An 18789-nucleotide genomic window follows, 5' to 3' on the forward strand; every position below is an offset into this window, starting at 1 on the left:
AAAATGTCTGACTGTATGTGAGTGTAATTTGATGTGTGTTTATATAATGACATTTGGCACCAGATGGTAGAGCTTACACAGCCTGCCTCCTGTGAGACAAGAGGTCTTGTGTGGTCATTTAGCATAGAGCGCGATGTAAACAAAGAAATGAATCAGACACATGTTACCCCGGGAGGACACGTGGAACAGTCATATGACCTTGTTGACCAGTTTGAGGTGAGGGTCGACTGTGGGGAGCTGATTGAGGCAGTGCAAAAAATTGTTGTAGTCTGTATGTACTGCAACAAATGCAGTAAAAGTAAGCTGGTTATTCTGCCTTTATGGACGTCATCAGGGTTCAATTTTCTTTATAGTACATTACTGCTTGTCAGCAGCTATCTCCTCTGAGTGATTCTATAACCTCTCTGCTCTCTGTCTCTCCCTTCTCAGCTCAGTAAACATGGCAGTCTGTGAATGAGCCACTGTGCGCCCTGAGGCTGTAGGCCTGTGCAGTGTTCATGTGGGTTAGTGATGCAGCAGGTAGTGGGATGGGACAGGAAGTGTCATAATTAACTGCTAATAAGCCCACCTGTGAATTTGTAATCCTTGAACCCCTGCGGCCAATGAACATGTTCTTACAGAGTTTGTTATCCAGTGGCAGCTTTCAAATGTTTCCATCATAGTTTGCATTTAGGTTTATACAGTAAGTCACTCAGATTGTTATCTTTTTGCAGTGCAACATTAATCATACTAACACTTAGTGAGAGTGTGGACAGTTGTGAGTAGTGGGGCTCATATGACGTGTTTCCATGTGCGGAGGTAAAGAGAGGATTTAAGACCCAGCTGACGGCTCAAGAGGCTCAGTGTTGTGTTGCTGCAGGGGTCTCTGCTCCATCCCATGACCCCATTGTGTTTGATTAGGATCGAGTTCCTTCCTACGCAGATCTGGAAACATACAGAAGATGAATCTCTTCTGGTCTGGAATGACTTCAAAAAAGCAGTGAGCACAAGAAAAGCTTTTGAACGGTGATACATACTTTATGTAGTTTTACGCAGCCGAACGGTTAATTTTGAGAAATTAAAATGTTCAGGTCCCGAGAGGAAACCCTTTTTTTTTTTTTAAAGAGGCAATTTTCAAATGGGACACATGTGGAAACCCTGCAGACAACACAGCTGTGAAGACATCGCTGTATGTATCACATACCAGCTTGTTTCTTTATATCTGCAGCTGAGTACACACACAGAAGAAACAGTGTCGCAACAAATTGCAGCATCTTGATGAAGCCTCCTTTTAGTTTTTCTTTCTGTAAAACAACAACCCCTATCTGATACATGCTAATAGGATGGGAAAAGGACAGAATGAAATGTATCAGTGCACATTAATTAGTAACTTATTACTTGAAATTATGAATTTGTTGGTTGCAGCCCTGTAAAGGATAACTGACAATTATTTCAAGTTCTTTATCAACTAATCTGCCTGTTGTTTTCTGCATTAATCGTGGTGCATAAAATGTCAAATTGTGAAAAAAATCTCACTACCATAGAGCCCAAGGTGAAGTCTTCAAATTGCTTGTTTAATACTTAATATCCAAATTTGAGAAGGTGGACCCAACCAGTTAATTTTTGGCTTTGTGGTTTTAAAAAAAACTTTAAATTATAAACAATTTTACAGTCAATACCTGCCAGGTTCCATCGCTCAACCCTACCCCCAAACAAGACGGCTTATCAATCAGTGTCCAATGACTGTGGTATTACTGGTCAGTTATCAGGTGTTTGTATAACTATGTGGGTATGTGGTAGATTTTGCTGGGAAAAGGGCAAGCCTGTTCAGACAGCTGTTCCTGGTTAAACACCAGCCAAAGAAATGCCAGTCATGTCAGGCCTACATGCATTTAGTTATAAATCTGTTTGGTTAGAGTTCAGGTTCCTGCTGTTTCACCCATGAGTGACGTCACTGAAGACGTCAAACTTGAGCTCTGATGCAGTCACGGTCTTCATTATCTTAAAAGTCGGAGTACTCTGACTGTTTCAAGGCGTGCATGAAGAGCCAGTCATTGTTAATTTTTGGCCAAACATCAAACTAATCTTACAAGGTTTTAGGCAGCTTGTGGATTTCATCTGGAGTTTCTCACAGAGCTGGAAACATTTTAGCCAGACATTAATTTTTGGGGGGGAGAAATCTTTTTCTTTGGAATCAGGTCAGAGGCTTATTGAGTGCAGCTGAAATGCAGAGGGAGCTTGGTATTTTGCACTTAATATGTTCATTGTTCTGTGCAGAAATCTACAGAGTTATTGTTTGATTGGGGGAGAATTATTTTACCAAGCTGGTTTTATGGAATAAAAACCACCTGTTCTGAACATATAACATTTTATTTAACACCTCACCCTGCTGCTTTTCAGGTAGATCTGAAGTAATCTTGTTACAAAAGGCTGCGTACCACCTCTTTGCCATGCGAGATTCAAGTTTCATACACAAGCCTACCTGTAACCAAATCCACCCTCCTTGCACTGTTTTTTGCGACAGCGTCTGTACTTAATATTTGGTTCTGCCTGCGTCTTAGTGAGGGTACAGTCTGTACAAGCAGACAGAAATTCTCAAATGTTTTAGATTCTACGTATGTTTGGTAGCAGCACTGAAGCATTCATGACCTTGAGAGTTTTAGATTGGACTTCCTGATTGAATTAGGCTTAAAGGGAAACATCATGAAGAGAGTGTGTTCCCTGGTGGGTCTGAAGATGACGGGGACGAGCAGAGAATCTAAGCACTCCAAGGTAATGCTGGGCTTTCATGTTTGTGGTGATTTGATCAAAATAGTGCATTATATAAAGTCAATCTTTTTTCTTTTTTTTTTTTCTTTTTTTTTTTTACAAAAAAAATCCCAGATTTTTGAAAAGGGGTTGATTGGTTAATATCACACGAATTTTATGTTGCTACAAATTGATGAAAATGAATTCAATGAAATAAACACTACAGGTCAGCAGCTCCATTGTCCCAGATGTGTACAGTTTGTCTTTGTTTCTGAAATTAAAGTATCAAACAAATTTGAGATTTTCAAAACAAGGAGTCATGGAATCTTTTCATTGAACTGAATTTTGGAACCATTCAGCAGCCGAACAAACTCGTGGCTTCCTTCTATAATGGAAATCAAACATTGTTCAGAAAGTTCGTCACAACACTGTTGCGCAAGTTCTGTAAATGTGTTGCACTTGCAACTGAACTTCTGTCTAGTTCATCCCAAACCAGCTCTATGGGGTTCAAGTCTGGAGACTGTGCTGCTCTTACATCATGTGAAGCCACTGTCTGGTTCTTTTCTTCTAATGTCTGACCGACCAGTCTCCCTTCCTTTTGACCCTTTCCTCACCGTTCTGGTAACAATATATAATATTGCTTCCTGCAGCTCAGTATTGTCCTAATAATACATCACAGGGTGCAGAGACACAGTTTGTTCCAACTCTGCCTTTGTTTAGCCTTTGCATTGACTTTCAAGCTTCATTTACTTTCATTGCAGCAGAAAACCTGGAAGTTAACACCTTTCTTCTTCTTCTGTTTTCTTTAGAATTCACATGATTTTTCAGTTTTTATTGACCTCCACTTATTTTAAGGCAGTTTGTCACCTTTTGACCACTAAATGTTATTCACTGGACTTTAAAACTGGATGTTATAAAACCTTAATGTTCACATTTGGCTCCATTTGCTGTCGGACAGAGTGGCAGTGCAGTCGCCTAAAAAGAGTTTATATTCTGACATCAGGGGTATGCATCTTTGATTAATTACAGCAGTGACAAGTGGGTGTCATGTGCTGAAACTATAGATCGAGACGGGATCTCTTCTTTTGTGATCACCCCACTAGATGTCTAAACAATAAGCACGCGCACACACACACACACAGGTTTGGCTTGGTCTGTTGTGTGAAATAGCACCAGTACCAATAGCAGCAGTCCTTGTTTTCCTGTTGGAGGTCTCCAAGGGTTCATGTAGTAAAACTTAATCAATTTCTGAAGATGTTAGTAAAGGAAGATGCCAGATCAGCAGGATGAGCTGCTTCAGTGAGGAAAACATACAGTATCCCTTCCCCTCCTATTTGCTGCTACAGTACATCTGTGCTTGTTTTCCTTCTCTCACCCAGAGGGGTTTCTGTTTTCTCACCAGGCCGGCTCAGACGTTCTCTCTTCCCTGTGCTGCGTATCCCATGGCGTTCAGCTAGCTTGTTGATTGTCTTTAACCCGGGATCCACCCTGTCCTGAAACATCGTGTCTTACCAGTTAAAACAAACCATACCATGCCCTTCAGAGGGGAAGCAGAGTGCATGCTGGATGGCAGGGGGCAGGATTTACATTTTCTGGCATTTATAGTGGTATTTAGATTATTACTGTTTCATTACCGAGTTAAATAAGCAGATAGGACACAAAGCCAGTGTGTACGATCTCTGAGGTCAGACATGCTCTGTCCTGCTTTAGAGCTTCTAGTCTGACTTAAAAGGATATAAATTATTACAGGTTAATCTTAGGCCTCCACCTCCACCCGACTCCCAACACACAAATGGAGAAGTCATTTTTTATGCGTGTCCTTTAGCTGACATAAAAATAGCCTGATAGTATCATGATCCTTATTGAAATGAAATAGCCCATTGATATAATCGAAGACCTGACTCCTGTTGTTATCGAAAGACCGTTTCATGTCACACTTGATGATGTGAACTTATTCAACTTCTGTTTTTATATAAATAAGCTGATCAGTTCCTTTGTGGACCCGTCAGACATTTTCTATATATCTCTATAGACATTTCATTGTTTGGAACTTTTTCATCTAAATATAAGTTTGTTTTTTTGTTAGTTACTTGAGTGCTGGTGTGTAGCACCGTGCTTGAAACAGCTTTGTAATAGTTGCTTAGCAACATTAGGAGCTATTACTTGCATCTGTATGCATCTGTATCAGTAAAAACAAGTGTAAACATGCTGTCGAAGTCATCCTTTCTAACCAACACAGTGCACCTCAGAGGGACTGCCTACACCTGGCTTCACTCCCAGTATCCCACGTATCCTCTGTTCTGTGGTGTTACTGATGGAGCCTGGTCACTGCTGTATTTATTTATTTAATTTTTTTAACTTCAGAATTGAGTTTGATCAACTCCTTCTCCCTGTTTCCTGCAACTGTATTTAACACACACACACACACACACACACACACACACACACACACGACTGGAAGGTAGCAGCCCTGGGTCCTGGGTGAGCTCCCATGTGTCCCAGTATTGAGTTAACATTTATTATTCACATGTCATTAGCCCTCCAATCAGTCACCATCCATAATGTAAAGGTGTGCAGTGCAAGGTTAGAGAGATGGAGACAAGGTGGAAGATGGTAAATGTCACAGGTGAAAAGAGAGACAAAAGTTTGATTGACAGGAAAATGAGCTGCCGATATCAGTTCAGTGGATCTTTTTTTGTCTCTTGTTTTCAACTTAAAATAACAGATCGTGTTATGCTGTAAATATCAAGAGGTTCTTGGTCGACATGATGACATTACTGTAGAGCTGCTTTCTAAATTTTAAACGGATTGAATGAACTCTGCATAATGATTTTTCCAAAAATAACTGCCGGCCGGTGTTTTTGGAAAGTGACCTTTTTATGTGATGCTGAGTCATGCAAACCTATTCCTAGGTAGCACTCTAATCTACTAGTGCAGGAGCAGAGTGTTGCTGTCTCTATTAGCTGTTCTCAGTGCCTCTCTTACATAAGATCTACAGTAATGAGTCTCTCTGAGCCTCGGTCATGTCACATTACTATGATGTCGTGTTTACTGTATTACCTTAGGTCATCCAGGTTTTGATTAATGCATGTCTAATAAATATCTTTTTCTTGTTTAAATCATATCAGAATGTGACCGCTGAAAGTACCACAGACTTCATTCATAAATACAACTCGGTGCAGGGTAGTAAGCTGCAGGAACAGCTGATCAGCATTTGGCTGGCGGGTTATTGTAAGCGGCTGTGGATAAGAGCATCAGCTCATTCACAGCCTTAAATTTTATCGTAATGTCTCATTGCAGCAGGTTGAAATAGAGAATTATGAAAGAAATTTTGGCCTGTTATAAGTAAAAAGATGGTTAATATTAGAGATCGACCGATATGGTTTTTTCAGGGCCGATACCGATACCGATTATTAGTAGTCAAGGAGGCCGATAACCGATATTTGGAGCCGATATTTATTTGCAATAAAAGGGAAAATATTGGCGTGAAAATTTTGAATAATGGAAAAATTCCACTTAACTTTGTTCAAATGCCTTTAATCATATGTTTATTTAACAGCTTTTCAGATTTGCAACATGTTAAAGTTTTTTTTTTCTTAGACAATAGATATCTTTGTTTTAAAATTCTAACAAAAAATGCAGGGAGCTCCCAGGCTCAGCAGCATGTCTTATAAAGTTAAATGAAAACTTAAACAAATAAATAGCTCACTAAAGTTTTCTACAGTAAATAAAGTTTTCCAAAATTTCAATATAACTGAAATGTTAATCTTTCACTTATCTTTGTTTTAAGTTCAAACAAAAACAAAAAGTGCAAGGAGTTCCCAGGGTCAGCAGCATCTCTTATAAAGTTAACTGAAAATTTAAATAAATAAATAAATAGTTCCCTGAAGTTTGCAGTTTGAAGAATGCAGTTCATGTAGGCTTTATGATGCAGTTACATTATGTCTTAAGTCTTGAACAGCAATATCCTGCTCCTCTCTACAAGAAACTATCAAAGACAGCTTCAGGACACACTTCATCTAACAATATGTCATTTTCTGCTGCTTGGGATCTCTCAATCAACACAGAAAAAGGTAAAGTACTTGGTAGTTAAACAGCCATTATTGCCCTACAGTTTTCTCTCAGACAGACGGTACTTGCTGTCAGTTTCTGCAGCTTCTCATGTGGCTTACACAAACACACACACACTATTCACTAGCCATCCCCTCAACGTGCTTCCCTGCAATCTCTCTCTCTCTCTGTGTCTCTCTTTCTCACACACACTTCTTACTTTTATAACTATTTCAGTATCAATGTTATCAGTAACCTTGTTTCAAGGGATTAAACACTAAATAGCCTAAAGCATCTTCACTTTAATAATCAGTGTTTATCGTAGGAACAGACAGCTGCCGCCAACGTCTTGGGCCTCACAGTAACGTTAGTAGTCGTGAGTTGTAGAGTTTCTCATGTGACTTCCACACAAACACACACTTTTCTCTACCATAACAGACATTCTCCCCATTGCTACAGTCTGCTGAGCATCTAGATTCGCGGACCGATGGGTTAACGTTACGCTAAAAGCTAACCAGCCTTCACCTCGACGGGCTTCCCTGCAATAAAACCGGACATATCGATATTATCAGCAACCTTGTTTCAAGTGATTAACAGGCACGTCTGGAGGGACTGCGAGCAGCAGAGCTGCCGCTTATGTTTATATAACGTTAATGGGCTCACAGTAATCTTACTAGTAGTTGTCAGTTGTAGAGGACTGGGATTTTTATTACAATTTCGGGAAACTCTGCTGCCTTAACTTACCTTCAAAACAAGTATTTGCTCTCCGGACCTTCTCCACCGTGTGTGTAAGGACTGTTCATGCACCGCTTACACTGCTGATTGGCTGTTACCGTGGCTCTGCTTGTAACCAATCAGATGGTGCTGTGGGTGGGACAATGCTGGCGACAGAGTAGTGACAGCAGACAGAGAGGCGCGGCTGCATCATAGCCAAAATAACCCAGTTTTAAATTGATCTCTTATCGGCTGTCGAATTTTAAAAAAGGCCGATGCCGATATGCGTCAAAATGCTGAATATCGGCGGCGATAATCGGCCCGGCCGATAATCGGTCGATCCCTAGTTAATATCTCAGTCTGCCTCCCTGCTCATGTATGGTTTAATATGTAATGATAATTCTGGAGAATCTGTTGCTGGCGAATAAAAATCTAATCTGCTGTTGTCGTGAGAATAATATGCGTCAATTAGTGTGTCGTGTGTACAGAGCGGTACACTAAAGGGTGAGAGCAGAATGGGTAACCTTTCTGTCCTTCGCTCACTTGCTCTCGCCGAAATAAACAAACCACTGTGTCATTCTCTCTGGCAGAACCCCCTGTCCTGAGGCCCGAGCTAACCTGTGGTAATCTTGTCCCAAAAAACATCTCGTAAGCCCCTCGATCCCCTCCTCCTGAGCTCCCAAAATGACCCTCAATCCTTTAGTGCAACTCTGAGCTCCTAAAGCCCGTCATCTAACCTCCATCCGATAAGCCTGAAGAGACCAATAGACCCATTATGGCCTGTTTTAGGAGTCATGGTTATTGGCACAATCAGCTGAACTCCTAAATGATGAACTGCTTCTCCATAGTTTTGTTTGAAAACTGCTCGTCCGTGGAGCATCAGCTTTCAGAAAGGTGAATTTGTGGTTCTATATTTCAGTTCACAGCTTTGATGTAGTGATAAGATGCTGCCTTTTTACATCCTTTTGTTTTTGAGGGTTTTTAGGTTCACCACTCCCATTTGTATATTATGGCTGATTCAAAAAGTTTTTACTGTCATTTTTTTTTGTTTGTTTTGTTTTTTTATCCTTGGCAAAGACCCTTTTGGATAGGAAGTTGTTTAGATAATGAGTAGTTCTTTTGTGCTCCAGTTTGGGGATACATTTTAACAACTCCATAGAGTCCCACCCTAGTTTATGAGCAACATATTTAGACATCTTGAGGACCTCCATGCATCCTCTGAGGGGCTGTGGATCATCTTGTATTTTAAATTTGAGTACTGATCTTTCTTTCGTTGCTTGTCCTTATAAAGAGACATGTTGGGGTTTTTTGTAATGATAAATAAACTCAAAGAAGATGATTGATACCTTTTTGATAGTTTCATTCCTTTTTCAATAACCAGTCCTAATGCTACGCTTCATAACCGTCTCGGGTCAGCCGGGGTAAAGCTTAGCTTCGGTTTTGATACCAGCAATTCAGGGACCCCAATCTCTCGAACAATCAACAATTAAACAAGAATACAGAGGTAGGAGAGAGAGGGAGGGTTTAAAAAAAGAAAAGAAAAGAAAGGAAAGGGGAAACAATTCATTGCATTGTGTTTGCCGGCGCATGGTCAGACCAGTTTGGGCTGGATTGCAAGAAAAGCGGAGGCCAAAAAGAGGCAGAGGGAGAAGAGGTGCAGCCTATGCAATGATCAGACCTTGAAAGACGAGGTCTCCTCAGTGCAGAAGGCCTCCAGTCACACACCCACACACACAGACACACATGTGGCAATGTTGAAGAAGAAAAAGGATGGGGAAGGCAGTGAGCCCTGTGTCAAAAAGGTAAGGAGAAAGGACACGCCGGATTAATGTGGCTGTACGGCGGGTTGTAGGAAGCTGATGCTGTGACATCAGCAGCTGGAAGTTGAGACATGGACACTCAGCAGTCACTTGATATTGGGGAAAAACAAAGCTAATGGTAAATGTTTTTGCACTGGATATCAGGAAGTTGCTTCCTTGCTCGTTTCTGTGTAATATGATTGATTGTCTTGGAGACGTGTTGATGGTCCAGTCTGCATTATCACTATAGATGCTACTTAAGAAATGGAGATCACAGAACCGAGAGAAAATGCAAGATACAGAAATGAGAAAAAGGTTTTTAGTGCTGTTTTATTTCATGTGTACATGTACAACCTCTGGTTATGATGACTCAGTCTTTTTTCATTGGACAGCAGCTCTGCCCTGTGTCATTTACCCTGTGTCTCGCTCATTGTGAGAACGAATGAGTGAATGAAGACACCCACGCAAACATAACCTCTTGGTATTTGATGAGCATAGCATACACACACAAGGATTTGTCTGAATGTCAGAATTGTTTTGTAATTTCTCTTTGATTGGGGAACAAAAAAAAAAAAACTGAGAACATTTTTGCTTGTTTTGTGCCCAAGGACAGCATTTTGTGAATGACGCTCATCTGGCTGCTTTTTAATCAAATCTGTAAAGCGTCACACCACCTCCGTCAGACTGTGGCATTGGCAGAATCTCACCTCTCGGTCCGTGTTTTGACAGAAATGATTTGCTGATTCGTGGGTGTTATTCAACAACTTTTTCTCTTTGAGACATGAAGAAAGAGAGAGGGGAAAAAAAAAAAACCCCACCAATTTCATGTTGTCATGCTTGAATGCACACACCCCCACTAGCATGTTTTGTTCTCGTCGCGAAGTTTTATTGCAGAAATAAGTCATCCATTCATACTCTGCGATATAATCAGTACATGAATTATGATGCACCAGGCTATCCACTCAGAAAGACTAACAGACTGATAGAATCATGGTCAGTTTAGTGGCCTGACTGCAGTGAATAGCCAGACAACTCCCACCCACTTTGCAGAACCAGGATGAACTGTTGCACCTCGTGTGGCCTTGTGCCAGGGTGATAATGGCCTCACTGTCGGCTCCTTTTTAATCTTTTCAGATTTCAAGTCAGGGTGAATTCAAAGCTGGTGGATTTTCCTTTACAAAGAGACAGCATGACCTGACTGGAAAAGATTAAAGATGAAGTCAAAGTTTGATTTGAATGGTTGGCCACTGAATTTCAAGTGTCATCATAACCCTAGTTAATGTATTACCACAGTTTGTGCGCTGTAGCCCGGTGGTCAAGTGGCAGCTTATTTGGGCTAACTGGAAAGTTGATTCTAACGAGCAGGAGTAGCGTAATGAAGCAGAAGTCGTAGAAATTGTGAATGCAGATCTGATCCCTCCCCGCTCTCTCCCTCTCTCCGTACGCAGATCCAGTTTGCCGACCAGAAACAGGAATTCAACAAGCGTCCCTCCAAGATTGGCCGGCGCTCTCTTTCCCGCTCCATCTCCCAGTCCTCCACAGACAGCTACAGCTCAGGTGAAAACACACACACACACACACACACACACACACACACACACACACACACACACACACACACACACACACACACACACACACTCTTTCTCTCTCCCTAATGCTCAATCCTCATGCTACTAGTGGATATGACATGTTTCCATTACAATTATTTTTTTTTTTTACGACACCAAAGATATAGAAAGTGTTCCAGTGGGACGAACAGTTGTCCGACATCGCCTGTCTCCTCACTAACCCCCTCATCTCCCTGGCTCTCGCTCTCACACTCTGACACTGCGGTTCATGTGAAACTGTGGGCCCTGTGTTAGAGGATTAGCTGCTGGTGGTCTACTGGAGAGGGGGGAGAGGTGAGACTAAAGAGCTGGGAAGTGTTGGGTGTGGTTGAAACTGAATGGCATGTGGGACCCAAATCCCCATTCATGACTGTAGTGGTGAGAAACAAGAAAGTTGGGAAAGATGAATGAAAAAAGGGGGTTATGGTTGGTTGTTTTGCCAAGAAACTTTATTTTTTTTAATCAGCAATGGAAATCTAGTTTGTGTGCAACATGTAGGGTTTGTGAATTGGTAAGTGTAGGAAAGTTGGTGTTGGAGTGACCAGTATCAGTGGCTGCAGAAATAGTGATAAAGGTAGAGGAGGAAAACTGATTTGTTTTACTTTATCTAGTGCTAATAAAATAGGTTTACAAGCCAAGTGATGTTCAAGAGCTGTCAGTTGCTCACGCAGAAAAATGGGGCACCTTCATTTGACCAAAGTGTTTCGAAGAGAACCTGCTCAAATGTGTTTATCACCAGAGAGATAGTCAATATATTCTCTGTCTTGGCCAGTGAAGCAGCTCCAGGGAACCTACAGCACTGCCGTAAAGGCATAGTTCAGCATTTTGGTAAAGATACTTAATCGCTTTTTTTGCCAAGAGTTAGCCTGAACAATTCTCATTATTGTTGGTTAGATATAAAGCTACAGCCAGGGGATGGTTAGCTTAGCTTAGCTTAAAGACTGATTATGAGGGAAACAGCCAGCCCGGTTTGGTCAATAGGTAACAGTTGGACTACAAGCACCTTTATAGCTTGTTTGCCTAAAGGAAATGTTGAAAAATTCGCAAGTCTGTCTTTTTATACTGGTTATTAAAAGATCCCATCCTAATGCACTTTCAATCTAAATGTTTGGGGGAAAAAATCCACAGTCCTCATTTTCCGCCAAAATATATTTGAAAAATGAATCTGAAGCTAATATGAGGCTTCAGCAGTCTAGGTCCCCCCATCACTTACATCGAAAGCACATTAATAAGGGGTTCTTTTAATGGCCAGTATGAACAGGAGGAATGATTCCAGCAAGCAAAACCATGATTCTGCCTTTTGTTTCAAGACAGAATTGACAAACTGTGAACTAATCTTTTAATCTATACTAAAATTGTGAGGCTGCTAGGCAACCAGTGGAGTCACCACTCACAAAAAAAGTCTAACTATTCCTTTAACATGAAGGCAAAGACCAGAGAAAAGCTTTGACTTTGTTATTGAGGAATAGAAGGACTGCATCAAAATGCAAGAGCACAGTCTGATATGAATAATCCAGTTCTTGTTTTCCGCCCTCCCCTGCTCTCCTCTTAACCTCTTGCCCTCTTGTCTTTTCATCAACTCTCTAAAAGCAGCAGAGTTTTCCTAAACGTCTATATGTTGCTGAAGCTGCTTCATTTTAGGAGACTCTGACTTCCTGCTGTGCGTCAGGGTCATTCGCAGGCCGTAGGTCTTCTATTGACACCATTAACATGATGAATTAATCTGTGCGAGATGCTGCTTGGACAGTGCCGCTACTAGTGGCAGAATGATGGACAGGCAGATGGATGGCAGATGGACAAATGGACTTTCAGTCAGTATTATTGGATAGCTGTAATGGGTCCCTCAGGTCAAGAGTGCTTAAAAAAAAAAAAAAAAAAAAAAAAAAAAGTCTGCTCAGTACTCTGAACTCAAACTGAGAAGAGATGAAACGTTTGGGTCCTGTGACTTCCCACCGGCACATTTGCAGTCGGCTAAATGTTTTCCAAGGCAAGCGACACCAATCAGGGTCAGCTGAGAAAAGGACCTTGTGTTTCTTTCTTTCAGGAAGAAAAATCAACCAGAAGTAATCTTGTTTTGTTTATAAATGAAGACACTTGGCCCTCAGCTGCTTACATAAGAAAAAGAGCATCAGCTAAGGCCTAAAATATAATGAACTATACTGAGGGGGGTGTGTGTCTCTTCTGTGTGGTTTTCAGAGGACTAAAGATATTCTAAACTATTGCTCCCTTTATGATAATTACATTTGAAGGAAACTGAACAGTTTTACTGTCTTAATTAGCCGCACAGAAACAGGAATCCGTTTGAATCTCTTATGTTTAATATTTACATTTAGTTCGGCTCTGTATTTGGTTTGCAGCTCTAAGATCAAAACTGGCACTCTGGATGTAGGGTCCCTTTCAAAGGTGAGAGTCGGAAATGTTTTTTTTTTTTTTTTTCCACTTTCACCTCAGCTCTTATTTACCTCCCTCCTACAGGCAGCTCACAACTAAATCACTCCACTTCCCGAGAACCTCTCTCTGTAGCCGGAGGCTGTCACATCATTACTAGAATAATGACCTAGACTTTTCTTTTCCGAGATATTGTGATAGTGGTGAGAGCACTTAGTCTGCATTTATTTCACTCAGTGGTTTGACAAGCTCCTTTTTTGACTGTGCTGTTGGTGTCTTATGCCGAGCAAATAACAGCAGCCATTGTAATATGAGTGAAGTGTTGTCAATACTGTCAATAATAACAGTATTTTCCGACACTTGTGAAACTCTACTGTCTCCCCCTTTGAACTTTCTGATCTATGCTCTTTTTTTTCTTCCTCTCATCCCTCTCTGCTGACTCCCTGTCTTCTCCCATAATTCCCTCACCAGAGTGCTTCTTATTTCTTTGATGGTTCCCACAGTACAGAGTGCACACTAGTACTGCTTTCCCCCAAGACCAGTCTGGTATCGATTTTGTAGAAGTTTTGATATTAATCTTTCTCTAATGTGGAAAAAAAGCAACATTTAATGTAGTTTGACACTGTAATTTGACATGGTTTTTTTTTTTAAAGTGCAGCTGTATAGATTTGTGGATTGATTTGAAAAAAGTCGCTGCCATATTGAAATATAAAAAGTGAGAATCTGTAATAACCTTTTAAAGTATCAAACTGAGAGAGCATATTAAATTTAAGTAAGTGTCTCGGTTAATTATAATTTATCTTTCAGAGTTATATAAAACTCGTCTGCGGTGGAAAAAGATAATGAATCCTCATGGTTTTAAATTTGTAAGTTTCCCAAGAAAAAGGTACGGTGAAAGACTTTTCCTTTACCTGCACACTATCTTCGCCTCTGTCCCAGGATCCTTTGCAAGTATCAGTGCGTCTGCCCTCGTGACCCCTAATATCTCCTCAGCTCACATTATCCCCCAGCCTCTGCTCCTGTCAGTATGGATGGGAGGTTTCTAAAGAAGATTTTTCCTAACAGTAAACTCAAGGATTATTACCCTACATTTTTTTTTTCTCAAGCCTTTTCCCTCCTGGCAGAGTACAGCATGTTCTTTAACTTCAGTATTGTTACGGTGCTGGCAAGGCACCCAGTCTTATCTGGTGCTGGTCCATGTTCCTTTTGAGAGGGTGGTAGGAGTGATACTGGCATCATTTACAAGAAGGACCACACCTGTGTAGCAAGCACACGGTGCTCGTGCCAGACACTGAGACATATCCCTCCTGAGTGAGCTGCTGTGGGCTGTGGGCACTACTGTTTATGTCTCAGAGGTGAACTGATACTGTGACACCTTTCTGTTTTATGTGCAAGTGTTATGACACATTTGAACTGTGTTTACTTTCTGTTGTTGTTCCTATACTGGAAAGGAAGAGGAAATGGTAGCTTTATAGTCAATTGAACTCGGTGCTGTGCAGAATCTGTGGCCGACCAAAGTCAAATTGCAGGGTTTGGGAAAGTACAGGCTTTGTTCACAATGTAGAAACCAAAGGCACGCTGTTTGTTCTGCACTTTGAAACCTAGATGCTCTGAATAAAAGAATCCAGTGAAGAACAAAATCCTGTTTGAAAAACAATAGAGCTGCCGCGATTAGTTTATTAAAACATTATTTCGTAATCATGATCACCTTGGGCTGTAGGGGAAATTTTAAAGGCCTTTTCGCTATTTTTTTTTCAACATTTTACATATAAAATGATAAATCAGTAATGAAAACAATCATCAGTTGAAGCCTTATAAAAAATAAAAAAAAACATACACTTACCCATATTGCAACAGGGCCCATTCGGTAGTATTGTACCTTATTTATGGGTGTGTGTGAGTGACATATTGACAATACCATTGTCTCTGTCTGTGTGTCTTGTTTTAGCGGCGTCATACACGGACAGCTCTGATGATGAGACATCTCCTCGGGACAAACAGCAGAAGAACTCCAAGGGCAACGGAGACTTCTGCATCAAAAACATCAAACAGGCCGACTTCGGCCGCAGAGAGATCGAGATCGCCGAGCAAGGTAAAGCAGAAGACCCGTCAGTGCTCGCCTTCAAAAGGTGTAAACAAAAGGGATAGTGGTTCAAGGGATGGGCGCAAGTCGGTAGCTTGATTTCCAAGACGGTGTGACTGATGCGAACATTCAGTGGAAGGTCACATAACAGTTACAGTAACACAAGCATGAGGGCATACTATGCTTTAAGGGTGTTTTGGATGTGTGTGTGTGTGTGTGTGGGGGGGGGGGGGGGGGGGTGGCTGCTTTCTGCACTGATGGGTGGCCATATGTCCCCTGCTACAAGTGTGAACACCATTTAAAACCCAACGTGTTATTCACATCTTTCCCTAATTACTTCACAGAACGTACAAGAGAGCCTCAGCTGAACCCTGCAGGCTATACACACACACACACACACACACACACACACACACACACACGCGCGCGCACACACAGACACACACACTATATATCCTTAGCATCAGTAACTCCTTCAGTTGGTTGAGTCGATGGATTAGCGATGAAGTATAAGAAGGATTAAATGATGGGAATTCCTTCCCATCCAGCTGATTCTTGTGTGTGTGTGTGCGTGTGTGTGTTCCTTCTCCTCCTTCAGAGATGCCAGCCCTGATGGCCCTGAGGAAGCGAGCCCAGGGGGAGAAACCCCTTGCTGGTGCCAAGGTGGTGGGCTGCACCCACATCACGGCCCAGACTGCTGTGAGTAGGAATACACAAAACACAAACTCCTTCACACCCTAAACAGTGTTAATACAGTGTCACATCAGCAGCTGCAATAAAAAGTCGATCATAATCCTCCCCTCTCTTCTCTTTCCTCAGGTACTGATGGAGACTCTGTCAGCTTTGGGGGCTCAGTGCAGATGGGCAGCCTGCAACATCTACTCCACCCAGAATGAAGTGGCAGCTGCTCTGGCAGAGGGAGGTGAGAGTCCTGGGACTTCCTGTGTGTGACACCTGCACTTTTCCTCTCTCCTGTCTCTAAAATATTCAAACTCTCTTTCACTCGCTCCCCACCTCGGGCCTGATCTCTTTGTCTCACATTTACCGGCTTCTGTACATGAAAGGCTTCCTTTGTCTTTCTAGGTTTCAGCGTATTTGCATGGAAGGGCGAGTCAGAGGACGACTTCTGGTGGTGCATCGATCGCTGTGTCAACGTGGAGGGCTGGCAACCCAACATGGTAGCACACCTACATTCTGAATAAAGCCTACTGAAGCATTTCTTTTTTTTCTCCATCCTACAGTTCTCATTGATGCATACATCTGCTATTTTTTACCAGATAATAGATTTTACACAAGCCTTGGTTACCTGCCACTGTGGGTAGAATCGGGATCGGGCACAGCACACGGTTGAGATTAATGTTTAAAAATGGTGCCTTTTTATTTTTTGAACCATAACGTTTCTTAGACATTCAGGACTGAACCACAGAAATAAGTTATTTAAATATTTTTATGGAATAGATTTACTTTTTCTGGTAAAGAAAAAACACTTGAAGTGAAAACTGTTATTTCACCATGGAGCTTATCCACAAGTTTGAGATTTAGTTTCAAAGTTTAAGCAGCTTCTGTCTGTCTTTTTTTTCTTTTCTTTTTTTTTTTTTTCTTGCCCAATATCCCCCCTCAATGTTTCTCTCTCTCTTCCACTCTGCTTGTCCCTGTCTCTGATTGCCTGTCAGATCTTGGATGATGGTGGAGACCTGACTCACTGGATTTATAAAAAATACCCCAACATGTTCAAGAAGATCAAGGGCATTGTGGAGGAGAGCGTCACCGGTGTGCACAGGTAGGACTTGGCAACAAACCTACGTGATGAAAATGTACTGCATCACAAGAGGACTATTGTAATTGCCTGTATTTGGGCCTTCCCCAGTCTTCTTAACTCACCTGCAGATGGTTCAAAATGCAACTTCAGGGATGTTGACTGGTACGAAACAGTGTGAGCGTATGACCTCAGTCAAAGCCTCTCTTCATTGGCTCCCTCTTCATTTTATTATCCAGTTTAAGACAAATCTTTGTTGTGAGTCCCACAGTCACGACTAAAACACGATTGTGGAGGAAGTTGCCATCATAAGTTAGATGTGTTACCTTTTTGACTCACTAATCTTTTATCTGTTGTGATGTCTAGAATTCGGTATTTGTACCTGGCTGTTTATTGTTGTTGTTGTGTTATTTCTTTTACTTTATGTATTAATATCCTTTTGTACAGCACTTTGGTCAGCTTAAGCTGTGTTTAAATGTGCTTTAGAAATAAACTTGACTTACATTCTCCTGAGTAATTCTTGTTGTAGAAGTCTTAATGACAAGTGATTTAATCTGCGGAGCATTGTAATATTTTAAACGAGAGACTGTGCAACTACATTTTCACACACTAACACACAGAGATACTTACAGTCTCACGCGGTTTCTGATGTGGTAACATCGCCATCTAGCGGTGAACAGCGTGCTGTGATTACACAACAATTCATTAATGAAACCTTGTGTTAATCAAATAGAATTTTAGCAAATAATCAATATAATCATTATAATAAATGAAAATAAATACAAATATATGATAGATAAAAGATAAAAACCAATCCCCTCTTAAAACTGAAATAAATAATAATTCTCTTGCTTAATGTCTATCACTCTGCATTATCATAACTAAACGGGAAGAAAATCAATTACAGGTTTTTATATAATGTTCTGTCACAAATTTTGCATCTGTTTTTAATATTTAATTTTTTCTGTGTGTGTGTGTGTGTGTGTGTGTGTGTGTGTGTGTGTGTGTGTGTGTGTGTGTTTTTTTTAATGTGTAGGTTGTACCAGCTGTCTAAGGCAGGGAAGCTGTGTGTCCCAGCCATGAACGTCAATGACTCTGTGACCAAGCAGAAGTTTGACAACCTCTACTGCTGCAGGGAGTCCATCTTGGATGGGTATGAAACATTCTCCTGCTCCTGTTTAGCCTCAGTAACACAAAATGATAGTTGTTTTTACATTTATTGTTTCAGGGCAATTACGCCCGCCTCCTCCTCTCTGTTCCACACAGTCTGAATAAATATCAGGCTGCCAGTGAGGTAATTGTGTTTGTGTCCTTAGCCTGAAGAGAACCACTGATGTCATGTTTGGAGGCAAACAGGTGGTGGTGTGTGGATATGGAGAGGTAAGGCTCACACGCTCACACAAGCTCATACAGAGTGTTAAAATGTTAGAGCCATGTCTTCTCCATAAAATATATCAAGTGAAATCACATTAATGCTATAATAAATCCAATATCTAGCTGTAGATGAGCTGTGACGAGGGAATGTTTGGAATTTTTAGGTGGAAAACGACAAACAATGAACTGATTATCAAAATAGCTGCTGATTAGGTTTCCGTTGCTTGACATCTTGATTAATCAACTAATCAGTGCAGCTTTAGATTATTTGTACCTCTACCAGAGAGC

General features: G+C 41.1%; 1 protein-coding gene across 2 annotated transcripts in view; it reads left to right on the forward strand.

Annotated features, from left to right (window-relative positions):
• The window catches only part of ahcyl2b (adenosylhomocysteinase like 2b), a 45343-nt gene that overhangs the window by 16898 nt on the left and 9656 nt on the right, over positions 1-18789 (forward strand). The window contains exons 1-9 of one of the 2 annotated variants that reach the window (XM_056367556.1): positions 8929-9293; positions 10739-10847; positions 15237-15380; positions 15970-16070; positions 16191-16293; positions 16455-16549; positions 17045-17151; positions 18164-18280; positions 18444-18507. In XM_056367556.1, the coding sequence (XP_056223531.1) occupies positions 9243-9293; positions 10739-10847; positions 15237-15380; positions 15970-16070; positions 16191-16293; positions 16455-16549; positions 17045-17151; positions 18164-18280; positions 18444-18507 (891 nt within the window). In that variant the 5' untranslated portion in view covers positions 8929-9242. Of the gene's footprint in view, positions 1-8928; positions 9294-10738; positions 10848-15236; positions 15381-15969; positions 16071-16190; positions 16294-16454; positions 16550-17044; positions 17152-18163; positions 18281-18443; positions 18508-18789 lie in introns of those variants that run through there. The other variant, XM_056367555.1, reaches the window with a different exon arrangement.

This window comes from Seriola aureovittata, chromosome 22 (assembly GCF_021018895.1).
Source record: "Seriola aureovittata isolate HTS-2021-v1 ecotype China chromosome 22, ASM2101889v1, whole genome shotgun sequence".
NCBI lineage: Eukaryota > Metazoa > Chordata > Actinopteri > Carangiformes > Carangidae > Seriola > Seriola aureovittata.